Below are 15,141 nucleotides of genomic sequence, written 5' to 3' on the forward strand. Positions count from 1 at the left end.
TTCCTCTCTTAACCTAGGTCTGCGGTTTTCATGATTACACCAGATCTTGCCTCGCGGATTGAAACGCACACCTCCGACTAGGCACGGTCACGGGAGGACAATACGAACTGGGCACCTGCGGGCACCCCGCAGAACTCGGTCCTCTCCCCAGTCTTATTCAATATAGCCATGCACAAACTCACCACTCAACTCGCTGCAATCCCGAACGTGGGTAACGCCATTTATGCGGACAGTATCACGATCTGGGCGCCGCGCGGATCGCAAGCCATGCTTGAACACTCGTTAAAAAGTGCGTTGGAGGCTACCAAAGGTTTTCTTTCAAACGCGGGCCTTGAACTCTCCCCCGCTAAATCAGAGCTACTGTTATACCGCCAGTCCAGACAGGGGGTCAGAAATCTTGCGCCTTTGGAAACTCTGCCGACAGAAATTCGAGCTAAATATGGGCATCCCATACTGAGAAATGGACTCAGTCAAAATTCTAGGTCTCCTCATTAATGCCAAGGGCTGTAACTCGACGGCCCTCAACAGGCTCACTGGACAGGCTAATAATGCCCCAAGACTTGTAGCCTGCGTCTCAAATCGAAGAGGCGGTCTCCAAGAGGACAATTTGCTCAGAACTTATCAGACGCTCTTCCTGAGTCATGTTATCTACATCGCGTCGTACCTTAGTTGGGCTAAAGCGGAAAAGGTCAAGCTCTACTCCATAATCAGAACCGGCCTCAAGCGCGTGCTCGGACTTCCGCTGTCCACAAGCACTGAGAAGCTGCTGGAGCTAGGACTCCATAACACCAACTATGAGCTAATGGAAGCTCACACAGCGGCTCAAATAATGAGGCTTTCATCCAATAAGCCTGGGATCGGCATTTTAGAAGAAGCGAGAATCCAACCCAGACGTGAAGCGGCGACCAAAGTTAGCTTACCAGGGAGACCAGCACTGGCATCATGCTTGACCCCATCCCGCGCAACATCCACCCAGTGCGTAACGAGGTCAAAAGTGTTGCATGGCACTTTCAAAACGCCCGCCGTAAACAGAACGGCCAATAAGTAAAACAGCACCTCAGCCCATCCACCTAGCAACCACCGCAGTGTTTTTGGCAACGTCGAGACGGCCGCCGCCGCCGCCACACACTGCTTGGATAATCAATCGCTCGCAAGTCCAAGGACGCCGCAAAACTGGCTCGTGTTGTACGATGGAGATCTCGTCAATGATCGCGTGTTAAGATTTCATCATGGATTTGGAGCTCAACCGTTCCGACTACGTTCAGGTGAGCGAATCATCTCTTGTCACGTGGATTTTCTTACTACTGAGGGACCAAAATGTCGCAAGCACGACATTAAGCGCCAATACGCGTTGTTAGCTTGTCTAATGAGCCTTCAATGAAAATTATGGCGTTTACTCATTTGCCAAGAATTTTTCAGCGATGCTGTTAGCGCGAATTGGAGAGCACGAAAACGCTCTATGCGAGTTTGCGTGGTATTACGAAATGATTTCATTGTTCAGTGAGTTTATATGTAAACGAAGTGGGCAGCATTCTGGGCATGATGACTAGACAGATTTTGAAGTTTATGGAATTATCAGGTGCTAAACAAAAATTGCTCAACCCTCGCTTTCTACATCTTCCGACGCAACATATATGAAACGGTTTCAATTTTTTTCCGCAGAACTGACTCACCAAAAACCTTTTTTTCTATATTTAGAGAAAATGGGAGCCATTTTATGGGTGACGAGCAATGAAATTTCCAATTGTTTCTGTTAAGTATAACTCCTGAAAATCATTACCGCATACTCATTTTCTTCTATATCATGCCTTATACGATGCGACTACTCAGTTCTAATAGTTATTTTGGGGAACTAAGCCAGGCATGTTCATATTTGCTTAAATGAAGAATGTGGCTCGTAATGTACGAATGAAGTTAAAACTGAGTGGGTTAAATTGCAACCTTAAGAGAAAATTATGTACAATCGTTCTAGTCATTACAAGGCTTGTTGACGAACCACACCAGCAGTTTATCCAATGTCCTGAAAGAAGACGGTATGCCACAACGTTTACATTTACGTGGTGATAGGTGGCATCCTATCGGCCATGTGCAGGACATGTTCTTAGAAATTCCGCTAATTACGAGATATTCAAAAAATTACTGAAGTAAGTATTTCAAAGCGTTATAGGACTGCTATCCAAATGTTTCAATATGTCCCGAGATGACTCTACATCAGATGAAGTTGCCATTAAGCGATAATGAACAGCATAATAAGTCTAATGTGTGGCGAAAATATTAACTTGCTTTCCTACTTGTAATGTACACCAGGGTGCATAGTAGGTTTGCCAGGTGCCCTCGGTAACCGCCGCGGTGGCTTAGGTGCTATTGAGCTGCGCTCTAAGCACGTGGTCGTGGGACCCGGCGGCCGCATTTCGATGGAGGAAACATGCAAAACGCCCATGTTCGATGCATTGAAGGTACGCTAAAGATCTTCGGGTGGTGAAAATTAATCCAGAGTCCCCCACTACAGCGAGCCTCATAATATAATCGCGGTTTTGGCAACTAAAACACCAGAATTCAATTTAGATGTCCTCGGCGGAGGAAGGAAACTGTTTATAATTGGTGAAAATAAGGGGCAGGTGATTGATAATGAATAGGCTATATACACGGTGTGTGGGTCGATTATGCTTTTTTGCAGTGAATTACGTATTCAAGCGCTCTGGAGCACAATAAGTGTGCTTTAAGGAACAGTATATATTGTCGGTGACAACAATTACAAAGCAAATCTACCGCTGTCCAACTTGTATAAATGTACCAGCCAATCATGTTCGCTCATTGTGATGATCTCATGGCGAAGGATAACCTATGCCAATTTAGTATGGCGTCTTTGCGACTACAAGCCACGAAGATCCGCCGAGGGTGTTATGACTTTCGTTTGCACTAAACCAAGTACCTCCGTACAGTTGTCCGAACCTAATTTAGTTTCACACTCGCAACTCGTCTATCGATGCAGTACAATTATGCGATTGCATCACCTCGGAAGTATATCCTTCGCCGGCTCATAGTGTTTTCGCTCACGGTCGTTTCGCCGCGGGGCAAGTTGTTACACGCCACATGTTTTTCTCGGACCACTCGCATCGCCTGTGCATTGTCTACAGATTCACCGACACATTAGGACACTCAACGAATGTCATCGTATTCATTTGCGTGCGATGACGGGAAGGTGCAGTCGTCGTCGAACTGTTTAACGTGCGCGCCTGTGAATGCTTCGCTGCCGACGAAAGCACTCTTTACCGGCGAAAGGTATCGCATCGGTGTCGCCATCTGTGCTCGTTTAGCGCTTCCAGATAACAAGCAGGAAATTGGGGTCACCTAACTTGATATTTACTGTCCGCTTCGGCTAAAGGAGTGCTTTCAATGCGGCTCAAGGAATGGCCGATTGTTCACGCGAGGACGGGGTACGAGGAATACACAGAGCGGAAGAGTTGTCACAGTACGGCGGTTTCGCTCGTCCGGTTCGCGAATCCCTGTGCAAGGTGTGTCTTTGTTCGTGAAGTTGCGTTTGTGAAAGTGCTTCCACTAGGACATGAAGATGTCCTAGTCGACAGAGCTTTGTCGGTTCTGTGAGTGACAACTGTCGTCTTGCTCTCTGCATGCCTGCGTCGTGGGCACAAAAGCGAGCCCCCGATGCTTCACGAAATGAATCGGCCTTTTCAATAGCATGCAGAGTTCCAAGCAAGTGTTGTCACCAAACTGCAAAAGTAATGCTTCCAGTATGATGCGCGTGTTATCCGGCAACTTGCGATTGCAATCACTTGTTTGACAGCACCGTAAGTGTCTTTTAGGGAAGAACAGCTAGCGTGGCGTCGTAATCAGCTGGCACTTTGTATGTTCACTCTTGCATAACACGAACGTTTAATGTTACGTACGTTTGTACTCTGAATAGTATCATTAGTGTTTATTTATTTATTTGTGAATGGGAAATGTTGGCAATAAGCACAAGATGTCGCCCGCTTCTGCACAGCTATATATTGCCAAATAATTGAAAAGTGATGACCGGTACAGTGAAGCATTTTTGCTGTTTAGCAGTTTGCAGCTGGCTATTGTGCTCAATCGATTATTTAAGCTAATTAATAGTTATGCTGCTTTTACATTCTGTTTTCTCGTCAAGCCTTATTTTTCCACTCCGTGTAGCTTTCTTTTTTTTAATCCTGCAGACACCTACACGTATCCATTTAGGGGCGTAACCAGGAAGGGGGAGCTTTTGGGCTTCAGCCCCCTCTCAAGTTTTCTCGTGCTGTCCTGCACCGCCTACCAAAACAACCCCCTGCGCCAGAAATCATTCTGGATTTTGTCGAGAATGTCTTTTTCACGCTGGAAAAGACAGGCATTTCAGCGCGAACCTTGCAAACTCGGGCTGGATTTAGGATTTCTTAGCCTTAGGATTCTCTGATCGCTGATTGCGCAACACGTTTATCTCCTTTCTTTGACGCATTATTTATTTATTTATTATTTGTACCTTCAAGGCCCGAAGGCGTTACAGAAGGGAGTGGAACGAAATACAGATCATGTGGAGATAACATGCTATAATAATAAAGAAAATTAGAAAATTACAAAGTGCGGATTAACAAAAGTATTCTTTAATAGTTGTTCTAAAAGCAGATGTATCAGTTATGTTAACAATTGAGGCCGGCAGATGATTCCCTTCATGGGTAGTTTGAGGAATAAATGAATAAAAAAATAGGTTCGTGCAACAGTGTGGAACGCTCAATTTATGGCGATGGTCAATACGGGGTGATATGTATGCAGTGACTTTTTCTTAGGTGCTTAGATTTATTGGAGACTTTTACGTATATGTAGATATCTCGTTGCGAGGTTTTCTGTATACGGGCAGTGAACCTTGTTTCCAGTAACACTTTTTTTACCTTTATCAAGCTGTAGCTTTACGTTCGTATATTTCGTTGTATCTTCGCATTTCTAACGTACGAGGGCGAGTCAAATGAAAGTGAGCCAACCCATTCCGCGCAATAATGAATTCGGTTCATTATCTGCGAGGTACGCGCGTAGCACACCGGGATCTCTCATTCACAAAAATGACAGATAGGTGTGAGGATAAATGTGCTTTAATGCTCTCATACACTGCGTTGAACATGGTTCTGCGACATAATAGACGCTTGAAAAGTTGAACAGCATGGTGTCATCAGGTTTTCGACAGCTGAATGTGTTTTCCAAAAAGAAATTGGTCATCGTATGGCTACCACGTACATTGAACATTGTTTTTCATTGGTGACTGTGACACATAGGAGCAAATGGTTCAAAGAAGGACGTGAAAGTTGCAAATACGATACAAGACCGGGCCAAACCCACCGTGCAATCACCCCCTACACAATTGCAAAGATTAATGAACTGATTTGACAAGAATGGAGGATAACCATCGATGAAGTGGCAGAGCGCGCGAACATCAGCCACTGTTCGGTTCACACCATAATTCATGGAAATCTCGGTTATCGGCTCTTGCGTGCGCAATGGATGCTCAATATTTTTAACTACCGTGAGAAGAAGGAGTGGTTCGGTGCTGCATTGGCTCATCTGATCCGGTATCACAATAAGCGTGGCGACTTCTTGCCTGCAATTGTGACCGGGGACGAATCATGGGGCCACTACTACGAGACTGAAACACGGCAGCAAAGCTTACAGTGGAAACATTCGAATACTTCGAATTCGAATTCAGTGGAACGCTTTCTTGTAATCAATGAAAGCTATATATAAGGGTTAGTTATATTCCACACATTTCTCTATCACCTGATTGATAGTGTGAATATGGTCTATAGTTGAGTAACCTTTACGGAATCCTGCCTGGTCCTTTGATTGACGGAAGTCTAAGCTGTTCCTGATTCTATTTGCAATTACCTTAGTAAATACTTTGTAGGCAACGGACAGTAAGCTGATCGGTATATAATTTTTCAAGTCTTCGGCGTCCCCTTTCTTATGAATTAGGATTATGTTAGCGTTCTTCCAAGATTCCGGTACGCTCGAAGTCATGTGGCATTGCGTATACAGGGTGGCCAGTATTTCTAGAACAATCTGCCCACCATCCTTCAACAAATCTGCGGTTACCTGATCCTCCCCAGCTGCCTTTCCCCTTTGCATAGCTCCGAAGGCTTTCCTCTTCTTAGCTATACCTCTTAGCAAGTCTACACCTCTTATTAAGTTTGATTACAAGTACAGCTACTCTCTCATTAATGCTGTAGAATTCGTCAGTATTGCCCGCTGTCCTTATGGATTAGGAATCCTACCCCGTATTGCTCCGTATCTAGGATACCTCTATAGCAGAGGACATGTCCGTTAATCAGTAATGTATAAGCCTCACCAGTTCTTTTAATCTCGCTAACGCCGATGATATCCCAAACAATGTCTGATAATTCCTCAAAGAGTACTGCTAACGTAGCCTCACTCGACATAGTTCGGGTGTTAAACGTTGCAAGGATCAATTTCCATTTGTGGCCTGTCCGGATCCAGAGATTCTTAGCACCCTCTGCTGCGTTACAGTTCTGACCGCCCTCTTGGTCAGGTTCTCCGCAGCCTAGTTAGCCGTCTATGAGGGGGTGGCCGAATACTGCACCAGGGAGGCCAATTCCTGATCTGGTGAGGGAGTGTATTGTTGAAGTTTTGTGGGCCTTCCTAATTTGGTTGTACGTGGATTAGTATTGCCCCACTCGATTTCGGCATATTTTGCCGGTGACAGGCGTCACTCCAAACCTGCAGAAGTTGTGCCCTGGAGGAGCTGAATATATATATATATATATATATATATATATATATATATATATATATATATATATATATATATATATATATATATATATATATATAGAGAGAGAGAGAGAGAGAGAGAGAGAGAGAAAGAGAGAAAACAACTTATGGCGGGATTCGAACTTCCGCCTATGGCAGCCGAGCATTCGGTATAGCTCAGTCAGATAATCCCGCAGGCGGGTAGGCAACCTTATCACCGACAAGTACAGCCCTAAGGATCCTACATGCCTAAAAACTTCTTTGAGTTGTCCGCGATAGAAGGGTAACTCAATACAGAACGATTTCTAAACGGTTCCGGTCTCGTAGTTCCGGAGTCACACGTGCACAGGCTACACGGCATAGTATTGCTCAATGGTTCCATCATCGTGGTTTCAGTCACCCGTACGCATGCGGCCATGAATGCGGCTAGATATACGATACATCTTCGGCGAACTTGAACAACACTTAAATGTAGCGTGGAAGAAAAAGAAAATGATAAGAAACAAAAAAGCTTCCAGCGCTTACCGGGAATTCACTAGTAGCGTGTTCAAGGCGGTACTCCAAACAACTCACGGTCTCGGCTGCCTGTCGAATGCATCGGAGAAGTCTTTCCGAACGAGACGGACCTGGTACTGATGCACCGCGCAAGGCTGAGACTTCGTATGTGAGGAGGGTGCATTCACTGAGACTTTCGCTCAAAGGCGAATTATCAGTGGCGAGACGGGCCGCCAAACAATAGTTCGTAAACGCGCGTAAAACATGCGACTTTAGAAGGGCCTGGCTCTATGGTTGGAAAGCGCTTATACGACGCCTCCTTTAAGCTACAGCGTAAGCTTCTGCCTGCGATCAGTTAGACATGTTCGTACACTTCGCGCGGGAAACCTACTGACGTACCGTTTGCCGCCGAACTTGCAATACTTGTAATTTAGCAGATGCGACTCCGCGCTCGCGATCATTTTGAGTACGAACAAAGACCCGCGAAAACTAATACAAGTGCGAACGCAGAGCAAATAGATGGGTGCGAGCTACGATCTTTTTTACATGATGAAGATCCGTATTGTGAACTTAGCCACTGTTGTCGCTACGTTATCTTACTTATGACGCGCGTGACACCGTAAACTGTCACATCACATTTTATTTCCCTTTCGCAAGACAATTATTATTTCTTTTCTCTGCGGTGCAGAGCCCATGCTACTATTCGTGTTTCGAATAATAATAACGTGCACGATGCGCTCGCTTTCATAGCAGAAAAGGACATCTCAGTAGGTACAATCGGCAGCGAGCTTCGGAAGTTATTGCAACTCATTTCGTAAATGTTACACGCCTAAAAACTTCTTTGATTTGTCCGCGATGGAAATGTCACTAGTCACTAGTCACTGAAAAAATTGGCGTGCCAAGCAACCACGTTCTTTAGAAAACTACCAATTTCAATCATAAGAACTTCTCACCAAAACAAACGAGATGTTGAATTTTGTTCAGAAGATGCGCCAATTTTAAATAACACATTCACTAAAAATGTCCTTCTTCAATTTTTGTTACAGCTATTCCCTTAAAGAAAGCAAACAGCACGAAAGATGTCGGTGTTTACTGCTGTGAGACAAATATACGCCCCAAAGCATGTAAAATGTTCATAGAGTGTGTAGAACGGTTATTAACCAGTAAATACTGAACAATTTTTCCTTATTTGTCCCTTTGAAACCTGCGCAGAATATGATTGGTTTTTCTGGGAGAACTAAAACTTCCATCAAGATATAACCTAATTAAAATATGGTGAACATTTACAATTTTCCATGCAAAGTTAAATGAGTGGTTGAATTACAGCCTTTGTAAAAGCTTTGTATTTAGCATGCATAAAGCCCCATGGAAATAAATGACTCTTGTCAGGTTGACGGGACGTCCCCAGGGGCCACCAAGATCCTTCCGCACTCAACGGAGCCTAAAGGGTGTCAAAAGGTATGTCTCACGCTTAGGAGCGCTATGATAAACTAACATGTGACACTTTTTTCGCAGGTGGTCGTCGGTAGTCAGTCTGGAGTCGTTCACTCATTCGGGGCTAACCGCGGGCACATTGAAGTAAGTACCCAATGTTACTTGTTTAAAGACGGGGAGCAGTCCTGCCAGTCGTTCAGTGTATTCTTTTCAAAGGTGTAAGCTGCTTCTTTATCTGTCTTTAAGCAGAATGACCATGAGTTTTCTTTTGTGCTATCATGGTCTCCTGATAGTCGGGCCAAGCGTCCTATGGCCCCTGATTCCAATTCCATTGCTCCATTCTCGCAACTGCAGACGGTGTTCAAGACGTTGCCTGGCAAAGGTGTCAGCTGCATTCAGCTAGGCGGGGTCATCGGCAACATCCAGGACAAGATATTTGTGGCGGCAGGCAATGAGATCACTGGTTACACGCGCAAAGGAAAGCAATTCCTGAAGTTCGACACCAACCTGACAGACAACATACGGTGCATGTAAGTCCTGCTTCATCCACAGACACCAACTGCGGCCGTGCTAAGCAATTTGCTTTGAGGCATCGGCTTCGCGCGTCTACACCGCAGGGCTGGCCGTCCAGTCCATTGAAAGCATTGTTTGCCAGTCTAGCACGTTTGACTTGCAGCTTGACGCAGCAATCTAACATTTTGTGCAGCGCATCTTGAGGTCATGGTTCTGGCAGAACCAAATTCTACTCGAACTCAAGTAACGAAAGAACATTGCGATGCCTGTAGTGTTTACACGGACGAGTCGATTTTAATGCACAAGGAGACCATAGTACCCTGAGCTGGAGCGTGGCGCTCTGAATGAATCAAGCGAACGCGTTCTGAATGCTCGATTTTAACCAGCCGAGTGTAAACACCACGGGAGTGCTTTAGAGCACTCTAAATCTACCATTCAAGATGTCCACACTGAGCTCCCTTTATGGCGTTCTCCGCCAGCCAGAAGCAGAAAGCGAGTCCACTAAGGGGCTCAAAAGAATTCCAAACGATTTTCCACCTGGAAGGGAAAAATTCTCATCCACCCGAATTTAGCGCAAAGGTACAAAGAAAATCCACACAAGCTTCTCAGAAAGAACGCTTCGCAGTTGAGAAAAATTCGTCGTGGTCAAAGATTCGAATGTGGGACCAATGCCTTGCTGGGGTGCTCGCTCTACCACCTGAGCAAACCAAGAGGCTAGCAGACCGTACCGCGAGGGCGAATTAATCGACCACTCGAAGCATAGGAGCACAGAATATGACAAATCAGTTCTGCGGAATCCCGCAAGGCGGAAGAAGTACCATGAAAGGGAACAATTGTCATCCACCCGAATGTAGCACGAAGCTACAAAGGAAACCCACACAGGTTTCTCAGTAGGAATGGGCGTTTTCTGCATTTTGACAATCCGTGGCAAAGAATGAGTGTCCATCAAGGTATAAGCTTGAATGGCGATATGGAATGGAATGGAAAACTTTATTGAGTCTTTTAAGGTTTTAGCGGTTCGAGGCCGAAGTCTTCATTCTTGAAGCTTGGGTCCTCTTCAGCCATGGATGGGCCCCTAGTCCAGGGCTCCACTGAGCCGGGCCGCCTCGCACGCGTGCGCTATTAGAGCTCTTTGAGCCTCTAGCTCGCGGTTGGTGAGCCAGCTCTCCCATTGCTCCGCACTTGGTGTTTTGTGTTTGTGGAATGCCTGGTTTCTTGTACACTCCCATGTAATGTGGTATAATGTTGGTTTAGCTCCACACCACGGACAGGTTGCGCTATACTGCGTGGGGAACATCCTACTTAGTATGTGTAAGTTTGGGAAGGTGCCCGTTTGCAGTCTCCGCCATCCTGCGGCCTCCTCCTTTGTTAATGCTTTATGTGGTGGGGGATATTGATATCTTAGCCCCTTATAGAGGTTTAATAGCTCTGAATAGCTGTTCCCGCAGTTGGTCCGTGGCCCCTCTGGGGCGGTTGACGTTCCTGCTCGGCTGGTCATCCCTCGAGCTAGGCTGTCCGCCCCTTCGTTGCCCCTGATCCCTGCGTGGCCTGGTATCCAGATAATGTTATGTGTGGGTTGTCCCTCAGCGATTGGAACTCTGCTGAGGATCTTGAGCGCCGTGCTACTAATTCTGCCTCTTATATAGCTCCGGCACGCCTCTTGTGAATCTGTTAGAATATTGAGGGATATTCCTGTTCTATAACCTTCTTCCGCTGCCAGTGCGACAGCAATTTCCTCTGCCTCGGTTATGTTAGCCACCTCGGCCGTGAGTCCTGTGATTAATTCTCCTTGATTATTTACTACTACCGCTGCCGCGTTGTTTTTGTGTGCTTGTGAGTATAGGGACGCATCGGTATAGACTGTATTGTCCCGATGTCCCATCGTCTTTTCGTAAAACTCTGCCCTAGCCTGTCTCCTACTCGCATGGAGGTTTGGGTCCATGTTGCGAGGGATAGGTCTTATTCGTAGTTTCTTTCTTAGTGGGTCTGGTATTGTGGCCCTGCTACTTTGTGGTTTTTCTACTTCCCGACCTAGCTTTGTAAGGAGCGCCCTTCCTGTTGTTGTATTGCTGAGTCTTCGTACTTGTGCGTTGAGCTGGCATTCCCTTAGTTCTTCAAAAGTGTTGCTGATTCCAAGTTGCATGAGTTTGTCGTTGGATGTGTTCCTTGGGAGGTGGAGAGCTGTTTTATACGCTTTCCGGAGGATGATCTCCACTTGCTCTTTTTCGGTTTTGGTGATTGCATGGTACGGCAGTGAGTATGTGACCCGGCTTACTATCAGGCTCTTGACCAACCTGAGTGTGTCCTCCTCTTTCATGCCATATCGCTTGTGTGCCACTCTGCTAATCATTCGGCCCACCTGTCCTGCTGCTTTGTTTAGCAGGCAGATTGTGTGGCTGCATTTCCGGCTTCCTTGCAGCCACATGCCGAGGATTCTAATCATTTTTTGTTCCGGGATGTTCTGTCCTTCTAGCCTTACTTCGAGCGGGGCATCAGTGGGGTGTCTGCCCACCCTGAGGAGTTCAGATTTCTCCGTGGAGCATCTGAGGCCTCTTTGCTTTGTGTATTCTTCGATGCAGGTGGCAGCTTCTTGTAGTGCCTCTTGTTTATCCCCTAGTGAGCCTTGAGTAGTCCAGATCGTTATGTCGTCCGCGTACATTGAGTGACTGATTCCTTGGATTTTGCTAAGTTTCTTGGTAAGGTTGACCATCGCTATGTTGAAGAGTACTGGCGAGATTACTGAGCCCTGCGGAGTGCCCTTGCATGGCGTTTGAAAGGCGTCACTCCGTAGGTCTCCCAGGCCTACTGTCGCTGTTCTGTCGGTTAGGAAGCTTCTGATATAGTCATGGACTTTCTTCCCGCAATTAGTGGTGTTGATCCCCTCCATAATGGCGGCGTGGGACACGTTGTCAAAGGCTCCCTTGATGTCGATGGCCATGACCACGTTTTCCCCGTGTTTCGGCATTGTCTCGAGTACCTCTTCCTTTAGCTGTAGCAAGATATCTTGGGTAGACAAGTTTGCCCTGAAGCCGAACATGGTGTTGGGGTACCATTCTCCGTCTTCAAGATGCGTTTGGATTCTTCGGGTAACTATTCTTTCGTACAGCTTGCCTAGGCATGATGTAAGCGAAATTGGTCTGAGATTTTCAATTTGGAGTTTTTTGCCGGGTTTGGGAATCATCACCACTACGGCGTGTTTCCACTCCGCTGGTACTTTGCCTTCCTCCCAAAGTTTGTTGAGGTAGAGGGTGAGCTGATCAATTGCTTCGTCGCTGAGGTTTCGAATTAGGGAGTTTCGGATTTTGTCCGCCCCTGCTGCTGTGTTCTTCGTTGTAGCCCTTACAGCCTCGACGACCTCTTCTCTTGTGATGGGTCGGTCTGTAGTTGAATTTTCTTCACCCTGGTAGTCGCCTCGGTAGCCTTCTACCGAGATCTTTCCGTAGCATTTTTCCCGTACTGCTTGGAGCAGTTGTTGTTCTGTTCCTTCATACTGGTGGACTAATCTCTGAATGGATTTGCTGCTTTCCGCCTTGCTCTTGCTCGGATCCATGAGTGTTCTGAGGATATGCCATGTTCTGGCTGTGCTTAGGGTGCCATTCAGTGAGGTACTAAACTGCTGCCACCCCTGCCTTGCCAGCTGCGTTGCATACTCCTCTGCTTGCTGAGTTATTTCGGCAATTTTCCTCTTAAGCTTTCTATTTAGCTTCTGACGCTTCCACCGCTTGGTTAGGCCTCGTCGTGCCTCCCATAGCCTGAGGAGTCGTTTGTCCACTTCTGGTGCTTGTTCTGTTCGTTCCACTTCTTTTGTGTAGAGATCTCTTATTTGTCTGAGTTGATGGCTCCAATCCTCTGCCGAGGTTATGTCCCCTTTTAGCTGTCTACAGTGGACTCGAAAGGCATCCCAGTCTGTTAGACTTGCCTTGCCAATCTTCCTCCTGATGATTTCTGCCTCTGTGCTGACCCTGATGATGTAGTGGTCGCTGCCGAGGTTTTCTTGCAAGTTCTCCCATTCGACTTGCTTAGCGCCCCTGACAAAGGTTAGGTCGGGACACGTGTCCACGCTTACGCTATTGCCCTGTCTGGTGGGTTGGCTTTCATCTGTGAGTAGCTCGCAGCCTATGTTTTCTGCAGCTGTGCAGATACTGCGCCCTTTCTTGTCTTCGATTCTACTGCCCCACTGCGGACTCTTCGCATTGAAGTCTCCTGCTATTATTAGGGTGCTTTGCCCTGCAAGCTTCTTCGCTTCCGCAAAAAGCTTAATAAAATTTCCTCTGTTTTTAGGTGGGCTATATAGATTGATTACGAAAGTGCTCTTAGCTTTCTTTTTCCGTTTTGGAATCACTTCGGTCACGATATGTTCTAGCTGTGTGTCTTCTAGTTCCTTATGTGTTATGGTTGTTATTTTGTTGCTTATTAAAGTCGCTGTTCGTCCATTTTCCTGACACGTATATCCTTTTAGGGTTGGGATGCAATTTGTTTCCTGTAGTAGTATTAAATCTGGTGGATTTTCTCTAGTGTTAATGAACTGTTGCAGGAGCCCTTGCTTGCGCTTGTAGCTCCTGCAGTTCCACTGCCAAATCTCTAGTTTGTTTGGTCCTGCCATGTTGATGTATTGGTGTTGTTATTTGTTCCCTGGGATTCTGATCCAAACCTGCGCTCGTTGTAGAGCCGGTCTCGGGCGTCGTTTACTGCTCTCTGTGTAGTTTGATTCTTTACGTAGTTGCGGAAGCTCCGGTCCTGCAGGGCCATCTTTTGATTTAGCTGCTGCATTTGCTGCTGCATTTGCTGCATGAAAGCTTTGAGGTCTTCAATTGAGGTGTTCCCCTCGCTAGTTTGCGTGCTCTCTATATGTTGCTGCGGCGGTGATGGCGCCCTAACTGGTGAGAAACCTGCCTTTCTCATCTCTTGCACTTCCTGAATTAGGTCGTCTATTCTTTTCCTGAGTTGCCGGGTTTCTTCGCGGCAGAGCTCAAGCTCTTTTTTAAGATTACTGTTTTCGGCACAAAGCCTCTTCTCGTTTTCTGTCTGCATGCTTGTGTTATTGGTTATATTGTTGTGCGGAGCAAGAAGCGTTTTGGGAGGGCCGGCTCCCCAGCTCACCTTAACTCCTCCGCTTTTCTTCTGCTGATTTGGCTTCGACCAGGTCTGCTGGCCCGCGCCGCCCAGGGGTGGGTAGGACTCGTCCCTCTCCCGGCTTCTGCCCTGGCCTTGACTGTGGCTGCGCCCTCGGCTGCGGCTCCTGGATTCACTCCGGTAGTCGCTCCGTCGCTCTTGATCTTCATTCCGGAACCAGCGCGGTCGCCTTGCTCCGCTTCTGCTCCTGCTGCGTCCCCGCCGCTGTTGGCCCTGGGGTCCCCATCGTAGTTCGTTTGTCGACTTTAGGCGTTGTTTGCAGTCCTTTGTGCCCGCCGCGTGGGAGCCCCCACACAGCAGACACTTGGGTGTACATTGATGATGTTCTTCCGGATCTTTCTGGCCACATTGCTTGCAAGCTTTGATTCCAGGGGTCGGGCAAACGTCCGACCGGTGACCTTGCTGGCAACAAATGGCGATAACTCTTTCTCGAAAGGTATGGTGCGTGGTAGAATTAGGAAGCGCAGCGCAAATCTAGGCTCGCTGTTAGCAAATAAAGGACGTGCCCAAGTGCACAACACATGCCGTGCAGCAGGTCACCGTCGCGACCAGGAAAACAGCTAGTGCATGCGTGCTCTATGAGTACACTGCTAGCAGCGACGCCTTTATCGCAACAGCCCCGATCAGTGGCTGCTGCCGCTTTCACTGTGCTTTGATTTCTCAGCAGCTCCTCGCAGCAAATTTTCACCATCCCATCACGACAGTAATCAGAGTACTTCATAGACTGCCAGGTCAGTGCTTCTACCGCTACTGAGCTTCCCACAAGACTTGCTGATAAATATGCACACGCAACAG

General features: G+C 46.9%; 1 protein-coding gene and 1 long non-coding RNA gene across 4 annotated transcripts in view; one reads left to right on the forward strand and one right to left on the reverse strand.

Annotated features, from left to right (window-relative positions):
- The window catches only part of LOC129386084 (uncharacterized), a 73,516-nt gene that overhangs the window by 4,905 nt on the left and 53,470 nt on the right, over positions 1–15,141 (reverse strand). The window lies entirely within an intron of this gene.
- LOC126535888 (BBSome complex member BBS7-like) overlaps positions 1,173–15,141 on the forward strand; it is a 155,554-nt gene continuing 141,585 nt past the window's right edge. For all 3 annotated transcript variants that reach the window (XM_050182737.3, XM_055073326.1, XM_055073327.1), the window contains exons 1-4: positions 1,173–1,265; positions 8,656–8,724; positions 8,782–8,844; positions 9,055–9,230. In XM_050182737.3, coding sequence (XP_050038694.1) covers positions 1,230–1,265; positions 8,656–8,724; positions 8,782–8,844; positions 9,055–9,230 — 344 coding nt within the window. In that variant the 5' untranslated portion in view covers positions 1,173–1,229. The remainder of the gene's footprint in view (positions 1,266–8,655; positions 8,725–8,781; positions 8,845–9,054; positions 9,231–15,141) is intronic.

This window comes from Dermacentor andersoni, chromosome 4 (genome assembly GCF_023375885.2).
Source record: "Dermacentor andersoni chromosome 4, qqDerAnde1_hic_scaffold, whole genome shotgun sequence".
Taxonomy (NCBI): Eukaryota; Metazoa; Arthropoda; class Arachnida; order Ixodida; family Ixodidae; genus Dermacentor; species Dermacentor andersoni.